The sequence below is a fragment of the Miscanthus floridulus genome, chromosome 4 (genome assembly GCF_019320115.1).
Source record: "Miscanthus floridulus cultivar M001 chromosome 4, ASM1932011v1, whole genome shotgun sequence".
Classification (NCBI taxonomy): domain Eukaryota; kingdom Viridiplantae; phylum Streptophyta; class Magnoliopsida; order Poales; family Poaceae; genus Miscanthus; species Miscanthus floridulus.
In genome coordinates, this window is record NC_089583.1 from 103,479,882 (window position 1) to 103,504,873 (window position 24,992).

Consider the following 24,992-nt stretch of genomic DNA (forward strand, 5'->3'; position numbering starts at 1 on the left):
TTAGCATATGTGTGTGTTATGAAACTAATGTTTGGCTTCAATCTCTCCCAGTCTGAACCTCTCTTCGCTGCCTTGATCTATTGAATGAAGCAACCAAAGATTGCCCTGGTGATTTTGTTTTAGGCAAGATGGTTCTAACTGCACTAAAGGTTAGCTGCAGTTTCCCATGCATTTGTCTGTCCTAATTTTGTAGTAGTATATCCAAGCAAAACTCTCTCTAGGTGAGAGAATAGACATACACTGCCTCTGATTATATTTATCCTGTCCTCACGAAGTTCAAACAAGTTCAACTATGGTATCCAGTATCTAGGTACAAGTTTAATGAGCATGCATACTGTTGTATTATTCTGCTATTGGTTGTGGTTCATTTTTATTATTTTATTTATGGCCATTTCTACATGGGACGTGTGATCACGTTTTTAGAAAATCTATGTTTGTGATCTCTTGGTGTTGGCTGATAGCTCATTGTGGAGGTGAGCAGAAATGCAGAACGGGACATGTTATAGCTGCCTGCCACTTTCAACTTTCAAAGTTAAATATATTATGGACCCAGGAGGAGCTTATGCTGTCCATCAATCTCATGAGGTTTGATGTGATGGTATACATGTTCCCGTCTTCAACGGCTCAAGTATTTGTCATACACGTTGTAGCTGCAATGCTCTATATAATTGGAATGCCAATGAGACTCATAAGCATGTTTTGGTTGCCGATTTTCAAGAGTCTTTCCTGAATGTTTTGTACAAGGAAAAGGCAAAGTAATGTATTTATACTCTTGATTCACCTATTGGTATATTATTTTTTTCTCAAACATTATGTAAATGGTTGGTACCCAACCTGCGCGCGCAGCGAAGCGCGTGGACCGTCCTAATTTTTTTTCTCATCTTCCTTAGAAAAGGGGAGATACAATTCTCTCAAAACTATAGGATTATCCCAACTAGCACTTTTGAGCTATATTTTCTCTTAAACTCTTGTGGTATCCACCTTTTATATAAGTATTGGAGAAATTATTGGATACTGCTGCAACATCTCATCCAATAAATTTAGAAAGTTATATTGGACAACTCAATACTATCTTTTTAGCCTAATAAATGTAGAAAGTGATATTAGGTTATCCTAGAGTTTGTCTACTACACAACCATGCGTTTTATGTAGTTTCAACATATGATTTTTTTTGTACCATAGGATTAAGATCCAACAGTTTTCATCCTTCTTCTACCTCCAGCCTCCAGCCTTTTTCTACATCTAGACAATCACAAATCACAAGGTCACAGATCCAAAGATCACAAATCACAAGAAACAATTTTTTTCTATAGAAAGACAAATCACATATCACAATGGAGGAGGAGGAGAGGCCTACCTGGAGCCGGATCCGCTGCCGCCATTGCCGTCGTCACCGCCGCCACCGTCACTGCCATGGTCGACGCGGGCCCTAGACGTCATATATGGCCACGCGCAACGTGCGCCCGCGGCCAAGGCGTTCCATCCGGCGAGCAAGGGCGGGTCGCCCCATGCGCGTTTGATCTGGAGCAGCAGTTGCGCCTCGTCCGTCGTCGACTGGGAGGACTGCGGGCCACGCGGGGCAGCAAGCAGTAGCAGGGAAGCAGCGCGAGCAGCAGGCCAGGGAGGCACGAGCGTGGTGCCTCTGTACACGTCGGTTATAACATGTGGACTCTAGACGTCATAGATATAAAAAAAATGTATGTAATTTTTAATGCTAAAACACATGGGTTGTATAGCATTTCTGTACCCTAATACCATTTTTTTTTAGATGTACGGGAGGACCGGTAGAGATGCTTTAAAACCCCTAGCGTCCGCAGCCCATGTTCCCCTTCCCCTTCCCCCCACCTTCCCCGCCGCTGCTCGCTCGCCGGTGAAGATCAAGCCGGACCTGCGGCAGCGGAGCTGCTGCTGCTGCTGGGGCGGCGTATCTGTTGGCGCGCGCGTATCTACGACTTACCCCGCGCCTCTGTGGGATCTGTGGGGGTCGTGGGTACGCGAAGAAGGAGGGAGGGGCCGCCCGACCCCACGGGGGCTGAGGATTCGGGCAGGCCTCGTCCGGCAGCCCGTGCTCTCTGGGACGGCAGAGCGGGCACCAGGTTGGTTCTTCTCTCCTTGCCCCAATCGTGAGGGGACCATAGGCGCTGTCGCGGGGTCGATTGACCCTGCCCCTAGGGTTTTAAAGCTTCCATGGGCTTTGCTTCGAGCTGCTGCACGCTTTCCGTCTATTGGATTTAATAATTGGGCGATAGGCAGTTAGGCTTAATTGGGGCTTGTAGGATTTGTGTTCGTTGTATGAGGTGGTATGTGCCACAGCCGACAGGTGGACATTGGGCTTATCGAGCTAGGTTTAGGTGACTGCATGCCCATGCCTGTGGTTTCTTGTGTGATGGTTTGGCCTTGTAGTTATGTTCATGTGAATCGCCATGCTACTTGGTTCCTTGATTGATCTGTGGGTAGTCCCTGGCACAAATCGCAGAAATTGATGTGGAAAATGAAAAAAAAAAACAGAATTTGGTTGTTTGACCGTTGGTCACCTTCAATGCAAAAGACCATTAGACATGCTTTTGTTTTGCATGGTCCTCCTGCATGGTTAGTTTCACTTATGGTGACTCGGTGTGGTAGTTCCAATGGAATATTGGACCATTGTAATAATGCTACTACTATGTGAAACAAAAATATTTGAACACACTATGCATTGTTGGTATTGGCGACATACAATATAATCTCGAAAGTTACCATATGGAACTTAGATTTACATGGTATAAACCATACCGCCGAAAGAAGGCATGCCAGATAATGAAAAGAGATTGTGCTTTCATAGTGCTACTTGATATATAGTGTGTGGCTACTGCAAAAAGGGTGCATAGCATGTGACGCATGCTTCGGAGAAAACAGCCATTAGCCCTTGAAGCATGCCATTTGTGCTGGCTATCTTGATCCTTAGTTCACATGATCATTGTTCATGGACATCATGGTGTTAGAACTTATTCTAAACTGGAAAACCTGTTTTGAAAATAAGAATGCTACTATGTTTCCCCTTTTGGGGATAAGGAGTTCTTGTTTGGAGTTCAGGTATGGGAATTCTCTCTTGAAAAAATGTTTAACATCGTGCATGGACCACTTTTAGATTGCTACCACTCCCATGTTAAGTAAATTTAATATATACTTAGCAACATGATGGAAACAAAGGAAATAAGGTGGCATATGGACTTCCACTCTTTGAAAACCATATATGAAGTATGATCATTGCTTAGAAGTATTAAATATCCTATTGGGAGTATTGACAAGCTGTTTCAATGAAATGTGCAAGACAAAAACGCTTATATCCTATTGTTCTGTATCATTTGGCTGGTCACTGCATGGGCAGTATAGTTGTTGCCATGCAATTTTTACTGTCACTCTGTCAAAAGTTTTGTGAAACAACAACTGTTTAAAATGAATTGCATAAGCAATTTCTGTTGTGGTTCTGCTGTTTTTCCTTTTTTGGACCTACCTTCTTTTTGTGCATGTTATATATTCTTCTATATGAATCTTGTGTTTCCAGCCCTGGCGCGTTGTGTGGCTGTCTGAGAGGTATTGAGAAGTCTGAAGTTATCAAAACCAGAAAGATTCTTACCAGGTATGCCAAGATCGCAAGAGTGAAACGAGGAAGGCAGTTTGTATAAGACGTGAATCAGTCTGCCATAGTACAGATTCTGAGGTTCAGAGAAGTAAACACTCGAAAAATAAACTGAGGTGACATCATATTCTATATTTGAGCACCAGTCACTCTGTAAGAACATGGCTGAAATCATGAATGTTAGCAAGACAAGGCTGTGTGGGAAAATTCTGAAGAAGCTCATGGATCACAAAGGTGGTTGGCTTTTTCATAAACCAGTTGACCCTATTCTTTATGGGATTCCTGATTACTTTGATGTTATCCGCAACCCAATGGACTTGGGCACTGTTAAGAAGAAACTCACAAACAAGCAATATGTTACAGCCAGTGAATTTGCAGCAGATGTGAGGCTTACATTCTCAAATGCAATGAAGTATAATCCTCCAGGAAATGATGTCCATGCAGTTGCTGAACAGTTGAATAGAATATTTGACTCAGAATGGAGATCAGTGGTAAGAAAATGGAGCGGCAGGAACCAAATACAAGAACAACCACCAATGAAGGCAGTAAAGGCTCAAGCTGCCATAAACTTGAAGTCTGCAATCCCTAGAGGGTCGGTCACATGCTCAAATTCACTAGCAAAGGAGCAATCAATAAATGCAATGTCCTCCAAAGTAGGATAATCATATGCCTTTTTGCTCTATGATTCTTTTTTATGACAATATCGTTTTAATGTATTGCTATCTGCTGTTTGCACAGGTAAAAATTAGATTTTTTGTGCGAGGGTCTGATAATACCCCTCTCAAAGGTTTGATTGGATGATTTGATTGTCACCATAGCCTGTCTACTCGAGGATTGTTAATGGTTTGCTCTTTCTTTCTTTTTTTGTCCTTCCATGCAGCTGGTAGTCAAGAGTGCTCTTTAGATAATTCACTCTCTTGCACAAAGGTTTGGGCTAGAATTCCTTTTTCTTACTTGTAATTATCTTGATCTGCTAGTGTCACCAGTAGCTGATTGTACATTATCCCTCTTATGCAATATCTTCTATAATTCTATCTTCAGGAGGATAAAATATCAATCATACAATCAAATGAGAACAGCAATTTATCAAATGGTATGTTGATGATTTCAACCTAATTTTATGATGCCATATCATGTTATCAATTAGCTAACAAGCTTTGCTTGTGACCTTAGGAAACGAGTCACTGTCTTGTAATTCTTCTTCACCTCCTATTTCCTCTGAGCAAGGTAGTCATCATCATATATTTGAGTGCCTGCTTATGTTTAAGTTATACATTCTTACTTTATAGTTATAACATCTAGGAATTTAAGGTACTATTTTCCAGACATAGTTTGCTAATGTAGTGGATCTTATGATGTACTGATGTCTTCTAGGGGAGGAAAGTTATTTACACATTGAACCTTTGTCGCCGAGTAAAGCCCTCCGTATAGCAATGCTCAAGAGGCGTTTTGCTGGAACAATCGTTAAGGCACAACAAAATGCACTTCTGGATCATGTAATATTTCTGGTTACATACTTTTTTTTTCTTGCGAGATGGATACTGAAAGCTATTCCTTTTGAGAAGACAACCTTGTATATCTCTTACTGAATGCTGTTTTTATTTTTCTAGGGTAAGGAAATAGACCTTGCAAAGTTGCAGTTGGAAAAAGAGAGGCTGGAAAAAAGGCAGCAAGAAGGTAGGAACTCGCCCCAATTTTCTGACGCTATATGTGCTTTTCTGTTTAATTGCCTCTGCCAAGTTTGTCCATTTCAACTTTGCCTTAGTTTTCATGACGAAGAGCTCTCACTAGTACTGTACTTTTTTTAAAAAAAATGGGAGAGTTACTTGTTGGTGAACCTGCTGTGCTACTCAGTGCCCCAAACTTTGCATTACATCTCTTGCTTCATAAATAGGGTGTTTGGTTTGAGGAATGAGTGAGTCCATCATCTACTCATTCCTCACTTTTTTGTTTGGTTGTGGAATGGAATGGGTTGATCCATCATCACCTCATTCCTCACAAACTAATAAGTAGTACTAGTTTGAGGAATGGAATTGCACCAAATTTGAGGAATGGACCCATGATGCACCACCGGTACCTCATCTAGGATGGAGCGATTCTTCAAACCAAACACCCTAAAAGTTATGTGTAAACAATGATCCCAACAGTGCGTGTTTGTGTGGATAGATGGGTCCCCCCTTTGGATTATGAAGGAAAACAAACACTCTTTTATGCCAGTTTGAGGGATTAGACCAAATTCTTGCCTATTAAACCAGGGCCCTAAGTGCCATGTGTGCCCAGTGTTCAATATAGTGCCAAGCGCAGGTACGATATGTAGTATCATGTGATGCCAGTTTGAGCGATGATGTTCCTAAATTCTAATGAATCTCCAATCTTGACCATTTTCTTGAGAAAATAGCATTTACCTTATTTAAAGTTACCTCTTATTTCGAGTCAGCTGCCATGGTGAAAATGGTAGACACGCTGCTTGTAGAAAGCAGTGCTCATGCGTCTCGGTTCGAGTCCGAGTGGCAGCATTCTCGAAAAAAGCATAAAATAGATTATACATAGATTTATTTTGACCCAACTTTCTCTAGCTACTGGCAGCAATCAGCTTAATCATTGCCTGGTTTGCAACTGAAGTACCATAGGTTATTTTAGCAATCTCTTCGCGATTAGTGCTATCAACAGGACCTGGTTTGAGATTAGTTACTCGTGATAGTAGTGGGCCAGCCCTAGGCCTCGCCCACCAGTACGGCAAGACGTCTAACGATACACGTAACAATACCAAGGAATATATTAGGTTAGTTGGTTTGTTAGGAAAGAGATAATTAAATAGATTGATTCGTTTAGGATTTTTGCTTAGGGGTGATATAAGTCATATATAAAAGAGAAGAGAGAGAAGAAGAACCGTAAAAGCAATCAGATACTCTAAGTGGAGGGTGACTAGCCGATTCTTCATACTATCCCAACCAAATCCATATCACGTGGCATGTTAGAGTGATGTAGCTTTTTGCTTAAGAAGGTGAACGTGATAGATAGAGAGGTGAGCTTATGGTTTTTTTTTAAATGGTTAATTTGGAGAGTTTTTTGTTGGCGGTTAACACTTTATATTAATGAAATTTCACTGCCAATTTGTTAGGAATACTTTATTTGGCCTTTACTTAATGGTTATTAATGTAGTTAGGGCTTTGCCAGTTTGTGAAGGTATAGAACCTTCACTCCTGAAGCTATCGCTATTCGTTTGTGAATGCTAATGAGTTACAAGTCCTAAATATATTATGGGTGACCTGAATTCCTCTTCAAAAACTGTGGGAATTTTTTTTGGAAGTATCTATCTTGTCGGTTTAGGCTTGTGTAGTGTTCACTGAGATTTTGTTAGATGCATGTATACTATATTGGGGGCATTTATGCCTTTTCTTGCCCTGGTATATGTATAAAATAGTTTGACAAACCTGGAGGAACTAGGTGGCTTTGTAAATAAGAAGAAAATGGCATCTAGATGCAAGGTAAAGAGAACTCAGACCTACATGTTGATGTGTGCACCCGCACAGTTGAACTAAGCTCAGTTCCTATAAACTGGACGATTGGATTGGGCTTGAACCCAAAATTTCTCTCCATCCCTGTTCGCTTGAACGTATCAGCCTGGCTTATCAGCCATGGTACATGTTTTTCTCTCACAACAAAACAGCATCAGCCGGCTTATCAGCCACAAAAAACCATCAGCCGAACAGCTTCCACCGATCTTTTATTCTTTGTTGCTCATTCACCGTCAGGAATAGTGCCTTGCTTGATTGTGCTGTTGCTGCACCTTAGACAGTTAATGACCTCAGACAATCATTTCTACCATTTTGATTAGCCAAGATGCTATCTTTTATATGTGATGATCCTGTGCTTGTTGACTTTGGTGAACCTAGAGATGGCAACAGGGAATTCCCTCGTCGGGGAATGAGTCGCCATCCTCATCCCAGCGGAGATAAAATTTCCCCGTCCTCGTCCCCGTCCCCGTTAAAGCTGGTAGGAGAGTTCCCTCCCTATCCCCGCCCCCGCCCGATTATTTGTGCCCGACAGGGTCCCCGTCCCCGTGACTATGAAACACTCAATCACCATAGGAGGCCAGGAGTTCACCTTTCATCGGCACCCAAGCCGCTCAATGGGCAGCCAAGCAGCAACCCGCTAGCTTGGAAGCCCATCGCCACCCCTCCATGGATTTGTTGCAATTGAATGGGACGGTCTTCAGCTTGATGATGACATGGGCAACCGCGTGCCACCACCCCAGCGCCCCCCGTGCTCTGGTGCCTCTGCGCCGAGAAGATGCAAGGCGAGGGGTGGATCTAGGAGGAACCTATGAGGTTCAAGCAGTGGTATTGCGAGAGGGGCAGATTGGCAGGAAGTTGCACCTACCTGGGAGCGAAAATCATTCCGGCAGCTGTGGCGTGTGTTATTTTGGAATTTTTGGTCAAATTGGTGAGCTTCGATACCTACTTGAAGGGTAGCAGTTAGCTTGTTAGGGCTTAGTGGCTGGATGGGCCTAGTACCTCCGCCCCAAAAAGAATTCAATTTTAGATGCATTCTCGGTTTTTGTGCCTAAAATTTGACCAAATATATAGGTAAAAATATTAATGTTTATGACACCGAATAAGTATATTATGAAAATATGTTTCATGATGAATCTAATGTTATCTATTTAGTGCGATAAATATTAGTATTTTTTATATATATTTGGTCAAACTTGACAGAATTTAACGTAGCACTGATCTAAAATTTCATTCTTTCTGGGACGGAGGAGTATTAGTTAGTGGGGAACACTATAGATGTTTACTTGGGCCAATTCATAGAAATTAAATACTACGTGGGGAATGGGGAAATGGGGACGGGGAATAGGGAACCGTCCCCGTCTCCATGATACCCGACGGGGGAAACTTCTCCCTGTTAATATCCCCGTGGGGATGAAATTACAACCATCCCTGTCCCCTGAGAGCAAGTATAATAGAAGGCTGTTAGTAGGCTGTATGCTGAGGTGAAAGGAGGAGAGAGAAGAAAGGTGGGCTGTCGGTTTGCAGCCAGCTGAAGCACAGGAACCAAGAAACTGTGTGAGAGGAAGGGATGGGCTATAAGTAAACCAACTACTATATGAGTTGGCTAATAAATGGGCTGTAAGGATACATACAGTGAGCTAAAGGCTGTATTATTAGCCTTGTTCTAATAGGGGAATCCCCCATGGGGAATCAGGAAACGTGGCCCATTGCTATCTCTAGGTGAGCCAATAGCTGCCTGAACGCTCTCATGCTAGTACCTCTTCTTTTTTTCTTTGAGAATTCAAGTAGATTGATCATTGAAACCAGAGTACAAAGATCGGAAAAGATCCTCGATTATAGATTTGTAGCTCCATATCTACTGTAAGAAACACGGGCAAAACTTGATGAGAATAAAGCAAGCTGCAAGAGGTGTTGAATGGGTGATCCTACATGTATTGCTAGAGTACATATGATTGTGTTCATAGGCACTGGTTGTGTTGATGAACTTTGAGAATCATCTTCAATTCTTCATATGCCTTTGTCAGAATGGATAGACCTGCCAACTTGTTTGGTGGTTAACTGGTTATCACCAACTAAGCGAACAAATGTAGGTACCTTGTAATGTTGAACTTCGTGATGAAAGCACACAACAGTGACTGTCACCCCAATTGGAGTATCGCAATGGATGACCAACCTTCATCCAGTCTTGCCTATCATGTTCTGCTTAGCTAGTGCACTGCCATTTTACCACTTCTTCATGCCATACCATATTGGCATGTAATATTGTACTACCTCTGTCCAGAAAAAGGATGCAATTCTAGCTCTATCCTTGGTCAAACTTTCTAAATTTTGACCGAGATTATAGAAAAAATATCAACATTTACAACACAAATATGTATGCTATGAAAATATAGTTAATGATAAATCTAATGACACTTATTTGGTATCATGAAATAAAATATTGATACTTTTGTATAAACTTGGTCAAACTCAAAATTATTTGACTCCATACTATGCTAGAATTGCACTTTCCTGGACGGAGGGAGTACTATGTAATCCTTAATTTGTGCAGAGAAAAAGGGTGTTGCATTTTAATGACAATTGGTACAAGATGCTGGAATAATCCCGTAGTCATAAAATTTAACTTATCAAATTGTTGCTTTGTGAAATGACATGTTTATCTCACATCCCTCTCTCCACATCATAACAAATCATATGTGGTATTGCATGAGGCGACAATTTGGAAAACTAGAAGGATACCTCGCTTGTTTACGAGACTTTCTTAGAACTAAAGCCATTGCATGTATGAGTTGGACCCATGTTATTGTATCGGTTCTGGTCAAAATTGGGAAAGGTAATGAAAGAATCCAACAAAAAAATAATAGAATATTAGATCAAATTATAAGTTGATGGAACAACAAAACAAATAGCATTATTTGTATGCCTTATATTTTTTGACTGATAGATTGAAAATAGTAACACATATGGAGGATGACATGGATAGCTTGCATGAAGAGATTGAAAGGTAGTGGGAGATGTTTTTTTCGAAAACGCAGGAGAGCTGCGCATCATTATATTAAGAAGAAAGAAAGGGGCTAGAGCCCTACAACACACACCACACACAACCCCACACAAATAACATTCGCGCCTGACAAGGACAAAAGGCGACCAAACACTATCACTAAGCTAACTACCAAAGAGAGGGGCTGTCAAGGAGGATAGACCCTTGGCTCCTGCTACACTCCACAACCGGCGCTCTTCTCCAGCAAGGGAGAGAGCTCGTCCAAGGTTGGGGGTAATTCCATAAAAAACGCAACGATTCCGGTGATTCCAAAGAGTCCAAGCACCAAGCACAATAAGAGAGTTGAGACCTTTTTGCATTAATCCACTTGTTGCTCGAATAGCCTTTTCCCACCATATATCAAAGGAAGAATCAGAAGGCTGTGGTGACAAGGAGTGTAGGCCGACCTGTCTCAAAAGGAGATACCAAAATTGTCTAGCAAAGACACAGGAGACTAGGAGGTGGTTGATAGTCTCATCCTCCTGATCACAGAGAGGGCACTGCACAGGATGAGGCAGCCCACGACACGCAAGGCGATCTGCTGTCCAGCACCGATTGTGGGCCACCAACCAAAGAAAAAAACAACATTTGGGCGGTGCCCAGGTTCTCCAAATCCTCTCGTATGGACCAAACTCAGTAGATCCCTGGAAGAAACCCTCTAGGCAGACTTGGCTGAGTATTTCCCACTAGCAGAGAAACGCCATATGTGGACATCTTCAACATCAGGCTCTAACTCAAAATTGTACAGCAATTCCCAGAGATGGAGGAAGTCGACAATAACACCTACAGTGCGGGCTCCCTTAATATCCAAAACCCAGCTGCGACCAGTAAGAGCTTCCTGTACCGTACGTTGCTTCACCCTTCTCTTCGGGATGGCTTCGAGTAGTCTCGGTGCAAGGTCAGCGATACACTGTCCATGGATCCAACGATCAGTCCAGAACAAAGTGTGATTCCCATTGCCCACTTCCGATATAACGGCTATCGAGAAGAAGGCATAAACTTGGCCCGGGATCTGAATAGGAAGGGCTGCCCATGGGCGATGAGGTTCAGTTTTTTTCAACCAAACCCATCTCATCCTTAGTGCCCAACAAAGATGCTTGAGGTCAGAAATGCCAAGCCCACCTAGTTCAAGTGGACGGGTAACCTTTCCCCAAGCCACAAGACGGTGTCCTCCACGAGCATCTTTGCGGCCCCTCCAAAGAAAACTTTTCCGCAGTTTGTCCACGGCTTTAATTGCCCATGGTGGGAAATCAACTGCCATTGCCAAATAAATAAGCATGGCTGTGAGGACAAACTGCACGTGAATCCTTCGTCCTGCCCGTGTCATGAGGTCTGCTTTCCATCCCGGAAGCCGATCAGCTATTCTATCTATAGTAGGTTGGATTTGTTCCTTAGTTAACTTCTTGAGAGAGAGAGGCAACCCCAAATATTTGCAGGGAAAATCCATGAGCGCACAGGGGAGAAGTTCCTGTACCAAGGCCAGTTCTGTATGCCCACACCTGATTGGTAACACATTGCTTTTCTGCAAATTGGTTTTGAGACCTGAAGCATCACCAAAAAGTTGGAGGATGTTCATTATGACAGCAATATCCGTTGCCTCCGGCCGGAGAAAAAGAACCACATCATAGCATCTCCAACAGGGACCCTAAACAGGGCTTCTACTCTACTTTTTGGTGCCAGAGCTACAGGGCCCTAACTCCCAACTCAAGTCCCTACTTTATGGAGGCCTCCAAATCTCTTCTCTCAGTCTAATCTCCCAGGGTGCATAGGAGCTCCCTACTTAGGATTTTTTTCCAGTCTCTCTTTTTGTCCTGACTCTCGCGCCGACGCCCTATTTCCCTCCCCGGTGAAGCTCCTCAGCCTAGCGCGGCTCACCTCCCGTTGCTTGTTCCATCGCCTGAGGAAGTTGACCCCGCCGTGGCTCCCCTCCCCGTGCGGTCTTCGATGCTCCTTGCCCTCACCATGCCATCTCTGGTGCTCCTCCCCCTCCTCTCTTGTACCCATGGTGGCATGGTAGATATGGCCGAAGGACGAGTGGGTTCTATATGCCAGTGTCTACTGGAATGGATTTGAGGGCTGCTGGAGTAGATGCAAAACAAAAAACAAAAAAACAAAAAAACCCTCAAGAGTAGGGGGAGGCCTCAAATCAAAAGTAGGGGCCCTGATTTGGGGACTCCTCAAATCAAAAGTTGGGGCCCTGATTTGGGGACTCCTGCTGGAGTTGCTCTTAGTGGGGATGATGTTGATAGCTTGCATGTTGAGATTGAAAGCTAGTGGGAAAATGATATGGCATTTAGTGGGGGATGAGGTGAATAGCTTGCATGTGGAGATAATAAAGCTTATAAGATGATGGAACGTCAAAACAAACGGCATTATTTGGATGCCTTGTATTTTTTAGAGATTGGAAATAGTAACACATAGTGGGAGATGCTATGGATAGCTTGCATGAAAAGATTGAAAATTAGTGAGACATAATATGACATTTAGTGGGGATGATGTGGTTAGCTTGCATGTTGAGATAGAAAGCTGGTTGGGGGTGATTCAGCATTTTAGTGGAGATGACGTGGATAGCTTGTGTGGTGTGAGAGAAAGCTAGTGAGGTTTGTTTTTATAAGATATGTGGATGTAGATATAGACATAGATATAGATTACCCGTTCCACTACAAGCTCCAGATTCCATGAAGTGATGCCCTTTGCTTTTAGTGCATGTGGCACCCCTTCTTAAATAGTTTCTTTCTTCAGGAGTTATCTGGGTAACTGATTGTCATGTGGCATAGCTTTGTCTTTATTGGTCATGGTGCACACTTGTGTGTGTTTTGCCTTTAAAGTTGTGAAGCTAGAGATGCTCTCACCTCTACGACTTCCTCATTTCACTGAGTTTGTGAAAAATTGTCTGTCCTTGGTAGATCCTCAATGTAGTATGTTTTTGGCCTCTCTTTTTCTTGTGCCTGTACTTACTATGCAGCTCATCCATTCTATTTGCACCATTGTAGATCATGATTCCCACAATTTTTTACTCTGACTTGTACGTCTCCTTGTCATGAGCCATTCTTCATCTTCTCTTTCCTGTAGTCCTTTATCGTCTGTTTCTTCACTTCTGCTTTTTACCTTTTGTGATGTGATGTCATGTTCCTACTAGCCTACTACTCCTAACTCTCAAGGAGCCTCTGTTTCAAAATTGCCCCATTATGCTTATGCTGGTCAGTTAGGACTCATGGTTGCTATTTCCTTCCTTATAATTTCTTAGACCACATCTTATCGTGTGCTACATATGCAACTCCTTGAATGAAAGCTTGCTGCTTCTAATGTTGCTGCTGCTAAGGAACCTTGCATGTGTTTCTCCCATCACGTGTAAGTAGGTCGATATGTTTTTATGACACTGTTGGGTGTTACAAGGCTTGCACATGGGGGTTTTAGAGAGAGTGATCATGAATTTGATGAAACTTGTGCTCATGTGACCTTGTTTGATGCCTTTGCTCAATAGGTGGTCTCTTTTGCTATCGAGTAGAACGATTAAACCTTGTTTGAAGTAAGTTTGGTAGCTTACAAGTGAACAACAAGATATTAGCCCTGGCAGGTATTAAGGTTCGTCTACTTACCCCTTTCGAGTATAACCTCAGGTATTATCGGGCACTCGAATATCCCCAATACTATCTGAAGGACCTCAAGGTTGGTTTTGGAGGTGATTTTAGTGACATGGTAAAATGATGTGGCTTAATCCCTTTGAGTATAAACTAGGTATCTATCATCTGATTATTAAATACTCATCTAAATGGCCCCCAAAGCTAGTTTTGGAGTCTGTTTCGCTGACATGGTCACATTATGTGTGGCTATGATAACACTTACTGTTCCTATATTTATTCTCTCTATTGTCTCTTTCACACTTACTCGGGCTTGTTGCTGCCCCAAGTACCCCCCTGGTCTCTACCCATCATGTCTCTCCCATCCTTCACACTTGCATAATCGCGTTGCAAAAAAGCTGTCTGTTCCACATTCACCACGCTGCCAGATCTGGAGTGTTGCCTACTCGCTTTCCCGCTCAGTGCATGATTTGGTGCTTGAGCAGACAGACATCCATCTGTTGCCATGGAGGCCCACAAAGTGGTACTGTGGGAAGGAAGAAGGGAGAAGAAAGAAATGACAGGGTGGGTCATCGTGGAAGAGAGAGAAGAGAGAAGCATGACATACGAGGCCAATGCCATCTCATTTTCCACGTCAGGACAACATAAGCCTGAAACCTTTCAGTTCTAAGATCTCTCTTTCTTGCCTGGACACGAAGATTTTCCTTTTGTAATGGTGAGCCATAGAGGTTACACGTGTCACAGTCTAAATAAAGACATGTGTCAAGACTCAAGAAGCCTCATGGTCCTAGGCTTGCTAAGACGCCTTGTTAACTGCAACAACAACAACAACAAAGCCTTTAAGTCCCAAACAAGTTGGGGTTGGCTAGAGTTGAAACCTAGCAGAAGCAATCAAGGTTTAGGCACGTGAATAGTTGTCTTCCAAGCACTCCTATCTAAGGCTAAGTCTTTGGGTATATTCCATCCTTTTAAGTCTCCTTTTATTGCCTCTACCCAAGTCAACTTCGGTCTTTCTCTGCCTCTCTTCACGTTACTATCCTGGCTTAGGATTCCACTATGCACCGGTGCCTCTGGAGGTCTCCGTTGGACATGTCCAAACCATCTTAACCGGTGTTGGACAAGCTTTTCTTCAATTTGTGCTACCCCTAATCTATCATGTATATCATCATTCTGAACTCGATCCCTTCTTGTATGACCGCAAATCCAACGCAACATATGCATTTCCGCGACACTTATCTGTTGAACATGTTGTCTTTTCGTAGGCCAATATTCTGCACCATACAACATAGCAGGTCTAATCGTCGTCCTATAAAACTTTCCTTTTAGCTTATGTGGTACCCTTTTGTCACATAGGACACCAGATGCTTGGCGGCACTTCATCCACCCTGCTTTGATTCTATGGCTAACATCTTCATCAATATCCCCGTCTCTCTGTAGCATTGATCCTAAATATCGAAAGGTATCCTTTTTAGGCACTACTTGACCTTCCAAACTAATATCTTCCTCCTCCCGAGTAGTAGTGCCGAAGTCACATCTCATATACTCAGTTTTAGTTCTACTGAGTCTAAAACCTTTGGACTCCATAGTCTCCCGCCATAACTCCAGCTTCTGATTCACTCCTGTCCGACTTTCATCAACTAGCACTACATCGTCCGCGAAAAGCATATGCCTTGTGAACTGCATTTGTGTAAATTCAAGATGGTGGCCTAATGCAGGTCAGGGCAACTATATGAACATTCATTATGAGTTATGACAAGTAACAATAATGGATCCTTACCAAAGGAAGCAAAGAATAATAGACTTTTATTGCTATCTTTCAATCCCTGCCATTTCCTGTTCATGGCAATTCGTTATACCCTAGATGCCAGCAAACTTCATTTAAAAAAAAAATACTCAGGCAAACTCCACAACAACAACAACAAAGCCTTTAAGTCCCAAACAAGTTGGGGTAGGCTAGAGTTGAAACCCAGCAGAAGCAATCAAGGTTCAGGCACGTGAATAGCTGTCTTCCGAGCACTCCTATCTAAGGCTAAGTCTTGTATATTCCATCCTTTCAAGTCTCCTTTTATTGCCTCTACCCAAGTCAACTTCGGTCTTCCTCTGCCTCTCTTCACGTTACTCTCCTGGCTTACGATTCCACTACGCACCGGTGCCTCTGGAAGTCTCCGTTGGACATGTCCAAACCATCTCAACCGGTGTTGGACAAATTTTTCTTCAATTGGTGCTACCCCTAATCTATCACGTATATCATCGTTCCGAACTCGATCCCTTCTTATATGACCGCAAATCCAACGCAACATACGTATTTTCACGACACTTATCTGTTGAACATGTCGTCTTTTCGTAGGCCAACATTCTGCACCATACAACATAGCAGGTCTAATCGCCGTCCTATAAAACTTGCCTTTTAGCTTCTGTGGTACCCTTTTGTCAGTTTGTCACATAGGACACCAGATACTTGCCACCACTTCATCCACCCTGCTTTGATTCTATGGCTAACATCTTCATCAATATCCCCGTCTGTCTGTAGCATTGATCCTAAATATCGAAAGGTATCCTTCCTAGGCACTACTTGACCTTCCAAATTAATATCTTCCTCCTCCCGAATAGTAGTGTCGAAGTCACATCTCATATACTCAGTTTTAGTTCTACTGAGTCTAAAACCTTTAGACTCCAAAGTCTCCCGCCATAACTCCAGTTTCTGATTCACTCCTGTTCGGCTTTCATCAACTAGCACTACATCGTCCGTGAAAAGCATACACCAAGGGATGTCCCCTTGTATATCCCTTGTGACCTCATCCATCACTAAGGCAAACAAATAAGGGCTCAAAGCTGACCCTTGATGTAGTCCTATCCTAATCGGGAAGTCATCCGTGTCTCCATCACTTGTTCGAACTCTAGTCACAACATTGTTGTACATGTCCTTAATGAGCCCAACGTACTTCGTTGGGACTTTATGTTTGTCCAAATCCCACCACATAACATTCCTTGGTATTTACTCAGGCAAACTCCAAGCTTTCAAATCGATTCAGAAGAAATTTCAATTTGGATCATAGTTCATGTGCTGATCAACATGACTCCTGATCCCTTAAACTATTAGCTCACCTTATATTTGGTGTGGATGCTTGTTTTTACCTTTCCTTATGCCTTCAGTAGCTCCAGCTAGTTGATTTCTTCCCATAGTCCCGGGCATAGCTTATGCCTCTCCAAACTCAGTGAAGCGCACAATGCGTTTTAAGGGGTTTATTGGAGTATGTTACATATATGTGTATCGAGCCATTTCTTTTTTTTTTCTCACTCCTGTTATTTATTTCACTATTTACCTATCGGCTTTACTTATGCTAGTTACTTCTCTACTCTGTAACTATTTTGGCAAGAGTTATGTCCACAATGTTCTGTGAATGTTGAACTTACATGGCTTCATTTTCAAATTTCAGAGAAAGCAAGAATTGAGGCCCAGGTAAAGGCTGCTGAAGCTGCTGCACAATTAAAACTAGAGGAAGAGATGAGGAGGAAGCGCGAGCAGGAAAGAAAGGCTGCACGGCTGGCACTGCACATGGTACTTCCTGCTCATCATTTTCTTACCTGAAAAATGCTATGCTTGATGCCCCATTATTGTTATTCATGCTGTTCTCCTTGCGTGTAGATGAAGAAGACTGTTGATATTGACAACAGCGACTTTCTGAAGGACCTGGAGAACTTGTGCCAAAAGTGGCAATTGAATCCTCCAAGCAAATTAATCGTAGACTTTGTCCATGGGATTGAGTTGCCACAGGGCTTAGGGAGCCCACTGGAGGCACTTGGCCTATTCATGAAGAAAGATATCGAGGAAGAGGTCGAACATGAAATGGAGGACAGCGTGTCAACCTCCCAGAATGCTGATGTCGAGGAAGGAGAGATCAGCTGCTGTCAATAGTGTACCTCTCATTCTATGATGTAACCTATTCCACCACTGTGGCACTGTGCAACCTCATAAGTGGAGTAAAAGAAGTTTGACTTCATGCATGTTGTCTGCTGTGTCATCTAACCTAGCTGCACCAGAATGTCTAGCGTATGTTGGAGTACAATAATTGAGCATTGCTGCCAGTTTTGTGGTTGTCATGTGGAGATGTGCTAATGTATGTTGTAGATGTTCCAGGTCTATTTAAACTGGACCTTCTGTAAAAAAATACAAAAAAAAAGAATAGTGACATATCAATGTATATTGTAGTTATATACGTGTCGGGTACCACGAGAAGGGGTCCCCTAAGCAACAATCGAAAAAATCGCTTAGACCCTGTCAGAATCAAAGCAAGGGACAACTATTGGCTAAACCCCGGCCACGTTCGAAGCCACCTACTCTCTGTCTCGCTAGAGGCCTCGGACGGCCTACTGATTTTCCGCCTCGCTCGAGGCCTCGCGCGAAAGGCCTTGGCCAGGGAACCGATTCTCCGTCTCGTTCGAGGCCCCGCGCGTACAGCCTCGGACGAGACGTCGATTCTCTGCCTTGCTCAAGGCCGGCTCGGCAAGACAACCCCGCCGCCCCCGCCTCGACCAACTTCTCGGACAAGATGTCACGTCCGCCCGGCGCGTTCGACCGCTCCCGCAATATCAGCCGAACGACGGCTCGACACAGCGGCGTGGCCGACTGACGCCAGTCACATCGAAGCCATGCCGTCCAGAACAGGACCGGGCAGGGGTTACCGGCCACTATGCTCGGTGCTGTGCCCACGACCGGCGCCCGTACTACGCTGTGCTACCTAACTCCTGCTCCAGAGACAACGCGGCGTGCGGAGTCAGGTCCGGGTTACTATAGCCTCGGAATCAGTGTATAAGACCAACTGCTCCCCCCACGCCTCGGCAGTCTACTTCAGGGTCTCGGCAACCTCGGGATTCGTGCCCGCCGAGCCCCCCATGATGGCTCGGCCTCGGCACCAACTGAGCCTCGACTCTTTACACTATCAGCACACAGCAACCGGCACGTCGTCCGCCATGCCCTGCGTCAGGCTATCACTGGAGCTCCCACGTCGCACAGGATCGGGCGTGGACGGCGCGTTGCTCCAGTGCATCAAGGACAGGACCGCTCCGTCGACCATACCGCCACAGTGACAAGCTACAGGGCTCGGAAACACCACCTCCGCTCACAGGACGCCGCATAGCGAACACATGTATCACCCCTGACCCCCCTTCAACTATAAAAGGGAGGGACCGGGGCCATTTTTAGGGGACCCGAGCACACGAGACAGACGAACACGTATAGGAGGACAGACTTACTCTCATGCTCTCACACACTCAGGCATAGATGGGTTCATGAGGTAGACGAACACACGCCCGATACTCTGTAACGCGCACGTTTCCCAGCTGCCTAAGATCAGCATCTCAAGCAACTCACACCGCTCCACGCAGAGACCTGGGACTAACTCCCTCTCTCGCCTTGCTTGTAACCCCCTACAACGAGCATTTCGGTGCAAGGAATATAATCTCAGACTGGACGTAGGGCACCCATTGCCTGAACCAGTATAAACCTTGTGTCTCTTTGCATCACCATCCAAGATTAGAGGCACGCAGTGCATTTTTACTAGTTGGTTGAGGGCCCGCCAGTCCGAAACACAGACAGTTGGCGCGCCAGGTAGGGGTTCTGTGTGTCAGCTTCATCTCCCTAACAAGTTCTAGATGGCAGATCACGTACGACCACTGCGTCTCGACACGGTGATCTAGTTCGGGAGCCTAGAGTTCATGTCTATAGGATGTGAGTACGATATGGTACTTCTCACACCTCGAGCCCCACTGATCGATGACGACATCACGCACCCACAGCCCAGGCGCAGGCGGCACCCGGGCGGCCGCTCTCGTCGCGCTCGCCAGGCACGACGCGAGCGGGGCCACCTCGACACCACACGAACTCAGGGCGACACGCCGCGCTCCACTGATATCCCACGCCCAGCTATTGGCACAAGGTCCCTGGTCGGGGACCTGTCTAGCCTGAGCCTGGACAAGGGAAAGGAGCCGGTGGCGTACGACGACACCCCGTCATCAAGCTCGGCCCCGCCACCTCCTGAGGAGTCGACTTTGGTGGAGCAAAGTCTGGCAATAGCACCATCCCCGTACCCCTTCGGGTTAAGAAATGTCGCCACCACCTATGCTTCCGCCTACACTTCTGCTCACGCAGAGCCCTCAGGACGCCACCAATGCTTCGCCCTCGACTTTGGCACCACGACTTCGACTCACACCCACACTGACTCCTCGGAGGAGGACGAGGCATGGGCCGGAGCAGACTTCTCTGGACTTCGCAACCCTAAAGCCATGTGCCGCTTCCTAGCCACGAGCGACTACTGCTTCGGCTACTCTGACTCCGACAACAAAGGCACTTACGATCCCACTCGTGAGTGCTTCCACGTCGGACTCAGGATGCCGAGCACGGGCGATGAGGACGAGGGGGCAAGCAACCATACCCCACTTTGCTAGGGAGCGGGTGATGCCACACCCTCACGCGTTGTCCCACCGGCAGCACGGAATGAGAGCCTCGCCCTTAGACAACTTCGACGCTCGGACCAGGAGCAGCTCCATGAGCTTTAGGCCAAGGTCGAGCAAGATTGACTCCTTCTGCAGCAGCTCCGAGACACTCTCGAGCAGGAGCAGCAGGGTTGTGGTGATGGCGGAGGAGCCCGGCAGAGGGCCCGCGACATCCACCACCGCATCAACGACGACGAAGGGGGTGAGCAACCCCCAATCTTTAATCGCGCTAACCAGAACATCGTGGCTGCAGCAATGCTAGTCCAAACGATGCCCGAGCCCTCTACCACGGAGGGACGACAGGTCCACGGCGAGCTCTAGGATCTCCTCGAGACCGCTGCGGTGCAGCAGGCCGAGAGTTCTGCCCCCCGACGGCGTGGAGGTGCCTCGGACCTTCCCACGACACTGCCTCGGTAGGATAGGGAGGCCTTGGCTCACCCCAAACCCACTCGCGCACCGACGATCAACATGGTCCCCTTGCTACACGACCATCTCGGCAACCAACGCGAGGCACAGGGCGACCACGAGGTGGTCAGCAGGCGACAGCGACACGATAATGAGGGGCCTGCCCAGGGCTACCATCCACATCGAGGTGGCCGCTATGATAGCAGGGAAGACCGCAGTCCTTCCCCTGAGCCGCCTGGTCCCCAAGTCTTTAGCAGAGCCATCTGCGCTGTGCATTTTCTGGCCCGGTTTCGACAACCAGCCAACCTCATGAAGTACAGCGGCGAGACCAATCCTAAACTTTGGCTGGCCGATTACCGCCTGGCTTATCAGCTAAGTGGCGTGGACGATGACCTGCTCATCATCCGCAACCTCCCGTTGTTCCTGTCAGACTCGGCGCAAGCCTGGCTTGAACATCTCCCTCCCTCAAGGATCCACGACTGGCATGACTTGGTAAGGGTCTTCGTCGAGAACTTTTAGGGCACATACGTGCACCCTGGGATCTCCTAGGACCTCAAAAGTTGTCGCCAGGGCCCGAACGAGTCTCTTCGAGACTTCATCCGGTGCTTCTCCAAGAAATGCACTGAGTTGCCAAGCGTTGGTGACTCAAAAATTGTCCAGGCTTTCCTCTCTGGCACCACCTACCGAGACTTGGTCTAAGAATTGGGCCAGAACGTGCCAACCTCGGCGGCCGCACTCCTCGACATCGCCACCAACTTCACCTCGGGCGAAGAGGCTGTTGGGGCCATCTTCCTCAACGACGACGCCAGGGGGAAGCGGAGGGACGAGGCCCCCGGGGCCTTGGCTCCCCACCTCCCCAAGAAGAAGAAAAAGGGGTGCCAGGGGAAGCAGGAAGTCCTCGAGGTCGGCCTAGTCGCGGCCATGGAGCGCAAAAATCCCTGAGGCCCCAGAGGCCCTGGGCTCTTCGATGATATGCTCAAGAAACCCTGCCCTTACCACCAGGGCTCGGTAAAGCATGCCCTTGAAGAATGCACCATGCTCTGGCATTACTACACCAAGCTCGGGCTCCCCGACGATGATACCAAAAGGAGGGGCACCGACGATAAGGACGACGGATTCCCCGAAGTGCACAATGCTTTCATGATCTTCGGCAGGCCTTTAGCGTGTCTCATGGCACGACAGCGGAAGAGGGAGCACCACGAGGTCTTCTTGGTGAAGGTGGCCGCTCCCCGGTACCTCAACTGGTCTCGGGAGGCAATCACCTTTGACCAGGATGACCATCCCGATTATGTTCCGAACCTCGGGCAGTATCCACTTGTCGTCGACCCCATTATCGGCAACACCCGACTCACTAAGGTATTGATGGATGGAGGCAGTGGCCTCAATATCCTCTACGCCAACACCCTAGGGCTCCTGGAGCTCGACCAGTCATAGCTCTGGGGTGGCGCCGTGCCTTTCCACGGCATTGTGCTGAGGAAACGCACGTGGCCCCTCGGGCGCATCGACGTGCCCGTCTGCTTTGGTACTCCCTCCAACTACCGCAAGGAGGTCCTCACCTTCAAGGTGGTTGGGTTCAAGGGAACCTACCATGCCATCCTAGGGCGGCTGTGCTACACCAAGTTTATGGCGGTCCCCAACTACACGTACCTCAAGCTCAAGATGTCGGGCCCCAACGACATCATCACTATCGAGTCCACATACGAGCATGCATACAACTGCGATGTCGAGTGCATCGAGTACGCTGAGGCTATCGTGGAGGCTGAGACCCTCATCGTCAACCTCGACCAACTCGGTAGCGAGGCGCCCGACTCCAAGCGTCGCATCAGGACTTTCGAGCCCGCAGAGGCCATCAAGCTTGTCCCGATCGACCCCACCTACCCCGACGATCGGGCGCTGAGGATCAGTGTAACACCTCGGTGTTATGCCTGCATTTAGGCACTACAAATCATACATATCATGTATCATCAAGCATCCTAATCATACATGCCTAATCATGTAAATAACAATTGAAACACTACTTCGAAACATATGAAACATGTTGTGAAACTTGAATGTTGCATACCTTTGTTAGAATTGTTTTGCCCTGATTTTTCTTGCTAGGTTAGTAAAACTTGTCTGGCTATCATGGTAAATCATCTAGAAATGTTTAGTTCAATTTTTGGGGCAAGGTTTGTATTCAAATTAATTCAAAATTTTGCTTCCAAAGTAATTTCCCGAAAATTAGGGTTTTGAGTTAAACATGGACTTTGATTTTACAATTCAAAATCTAGAAAGAATTTGGCTTTGGTCATAAAAGCAAAGTTGTAGAGAATTAAATTCTAATCAACTTTCATTTTTGGTACATTTTCAAAAGATGTCATTTTCTTGCTCAAAATAATGTTTAAAAGTTGGCATTTAAAAATTCCTTGAAAATACAAATGAAAAAGGGCTTTTTCTCCTTCGTGGGCCGCCGCCTCGCTTCTGGCCCACGGCCGAAGCCGGCCCAGCCAGCCTCCCGCAACGCCGCGCCGCACGCCTCGCCTCGGCCTAGCCTAGCCCAGCGCCGCGCCTGGCCTGCCTCCGCGCGCGCCTGCCCGCTGACGCGCCACGCCGCGCCCGACCGCGACAGAGCTTGCCCGCCGCGTGGTGGCCATGCGCCATCGACGCCGCCGCGCATCGCAGCCGGCCTGCGCCTGCGCCCACACGCCCGCCTATTCTTGCCGTAGCGGGTGCGCTCACTCGCTCACTCCCACGCTGCTTCTCCTCTCCGCAAGCACCGCGCGCACTCGCTCCCCTCCTCACCGCGCCACCACACCCGCCGGCGAAATCCACAGCGCCTTCTCCACCACGGCCAGTGATCGTGCGCCCGTAGCTCCACCTTGCTCTCTATCACATCATGCTCACACCTGTGCCGCCTGCTGAGCTCAGGTAGTGATGTCTCAAGCCTCGCCACTGTCGGCCATGGTGCCGCCGTGCTCGATCGCCATGGAAGTCACTGTAACAGAACCGCCCAATTTATACAAGATCAAGTACGGCTGTCCCCGCTAACATGTTGACATGCGCATACTTTCACTCATATAAACCCGGTAGTCCGCCGAGTGTCCCGAAAGACCTTAGTAAATCAACATCACAACCAAGATCGCGGGATTAAGCAAATACACATCACATACACAGGGTTGCAGCGGAAAATAATATTACAAATAGATTCATAAATAATAGTACATGTTTGGGTTTCAAAACCGCTTAGTGAAAACAACATAACTTTCAAATGATTACATTAATATAAGTTCCAAATATATTGCTAGCATAAGTGACATCATCTGACAAAAGCATAGAGATGAGAAGTAAGTATAGAATCACTGAGCCCACCAGCGGTTAGCCACCATCTACAACAGGCCGAGAACTCCACCTGCAACAAGGTGGGATAAACCCTGAGTACGAGAATGTACTCAGCCAGACTTACCCGTCGTAAACTAGAAATAAAGTGACACCAAGGATTATGCAAGGCTTTATTTGATGGAGCTGAGCTGACAACCTTTTTGCATAAAAGCTTGAGTAATCATTAGCATTATCCGCCTATACTAGCAGCGATTTTTAGCCATTACCTACCATCTATATTAGCACCTGTACTAATCAATCACTTAATTAAGTTGCAAACAATAATAACCATATCAGGTAATTCATGGCTCATTATCATAGTCATCATCATCATCATTTAACCATATCATTAAATTTAGTGAATCTACGTTGCCACTGCTCAGTCAAGTTCTCACTATCCGGGAGAGACGGCGATTCGAATCGATTCCTATCCAGTTGGAGGGGTATTCCTAACACTCACCCAATCCACCTGATCAAGGGTTTCCTCGGGTCACATTTGGTACATCTCAGGAATCGTGGCTCCGAGCAGCGCCGCACCCTCAGGGAGTCCACTCTACCAGGTGGTCAATCTCACCTCGGACTTACGCCAATAGCTCCCCGCACATCCTTACTACCGCCAGGGTGCGCACTTTCACTTCTCGGTCTTCCGGCCTGAGTTGAACTACTCGGCTTCACGGTTGGAATGAGTTATCCAGCCAACTAAGTGATAGGCATGCGTTCAACATGACATGAGGACGTACAGCAAATCGGTCCTTAAACAACACAGACAGGGATAGATTCACACCCAAGACCTCCATGCCTTGTTGCTGCACTACCATCATCCCGCCCGGTCTCTTTTCATTATTAACACATGGTTCTTTTCCATGATAGCAATTATAGCCAACCATGACCAAAGCTCATCCTATATCTCGCAGGTGACAGGAAATCACCCGACTTCTATCGGTCTAAGCATAGCTAAGCATCATTCGATCCTACACTTA

The 24,992-nt window shown here is 46.2% G+C and overlaps 1 protein-coding gene across 2 annotated transcripts; it reads left to right on the forward strand.

Moving 5' to 3' along the window:
• The first annotated feature begins 1,805 nt into the window (after positions 1-1,805).
• Positions 1,806-17,962, forward strand: LOC136552409 (transcription factor GTE12-like). Of its 2 annotated transcripts, XM_066543970.1 has the most exons (11): positions 1,806-2,096; positions 3,545-3,735; positions 3,983-4,272; positions 4,358-4,406; positions 4,500-4,546; positions 4,661-4,712; positions 4,793-4,846; positions 4,994-5,115; positions 5,230-5,296; positions 17,196-17,317; positions 17,405-17,962. In XM_066543970.1, the coding sequence occupies exons 3-11, from the start codon at positions 4,027-4,029 to the stop codon at positions 17,672-17,674; spliced, it is 1,029 nt and encodes a 342-aa protein (XP_066400067.1). In that variant the 5' UTR covers positions 1,806-2,096; positions 3,545-3,735; positions 3,983-4,026; the 3' UTR covers positions 17,675-17,962. The 2 variants fall into 2 exon arrangements, with proteins under 2 accessions (XP_066400067.1, XP_066400065.1); XM_066543968.1 differs by having other exon boundaries at positions 3,545-4,272.
• The last annotated feature ends 7,030 nt before the right edge of the window (positions 17,963-24,992 follow it).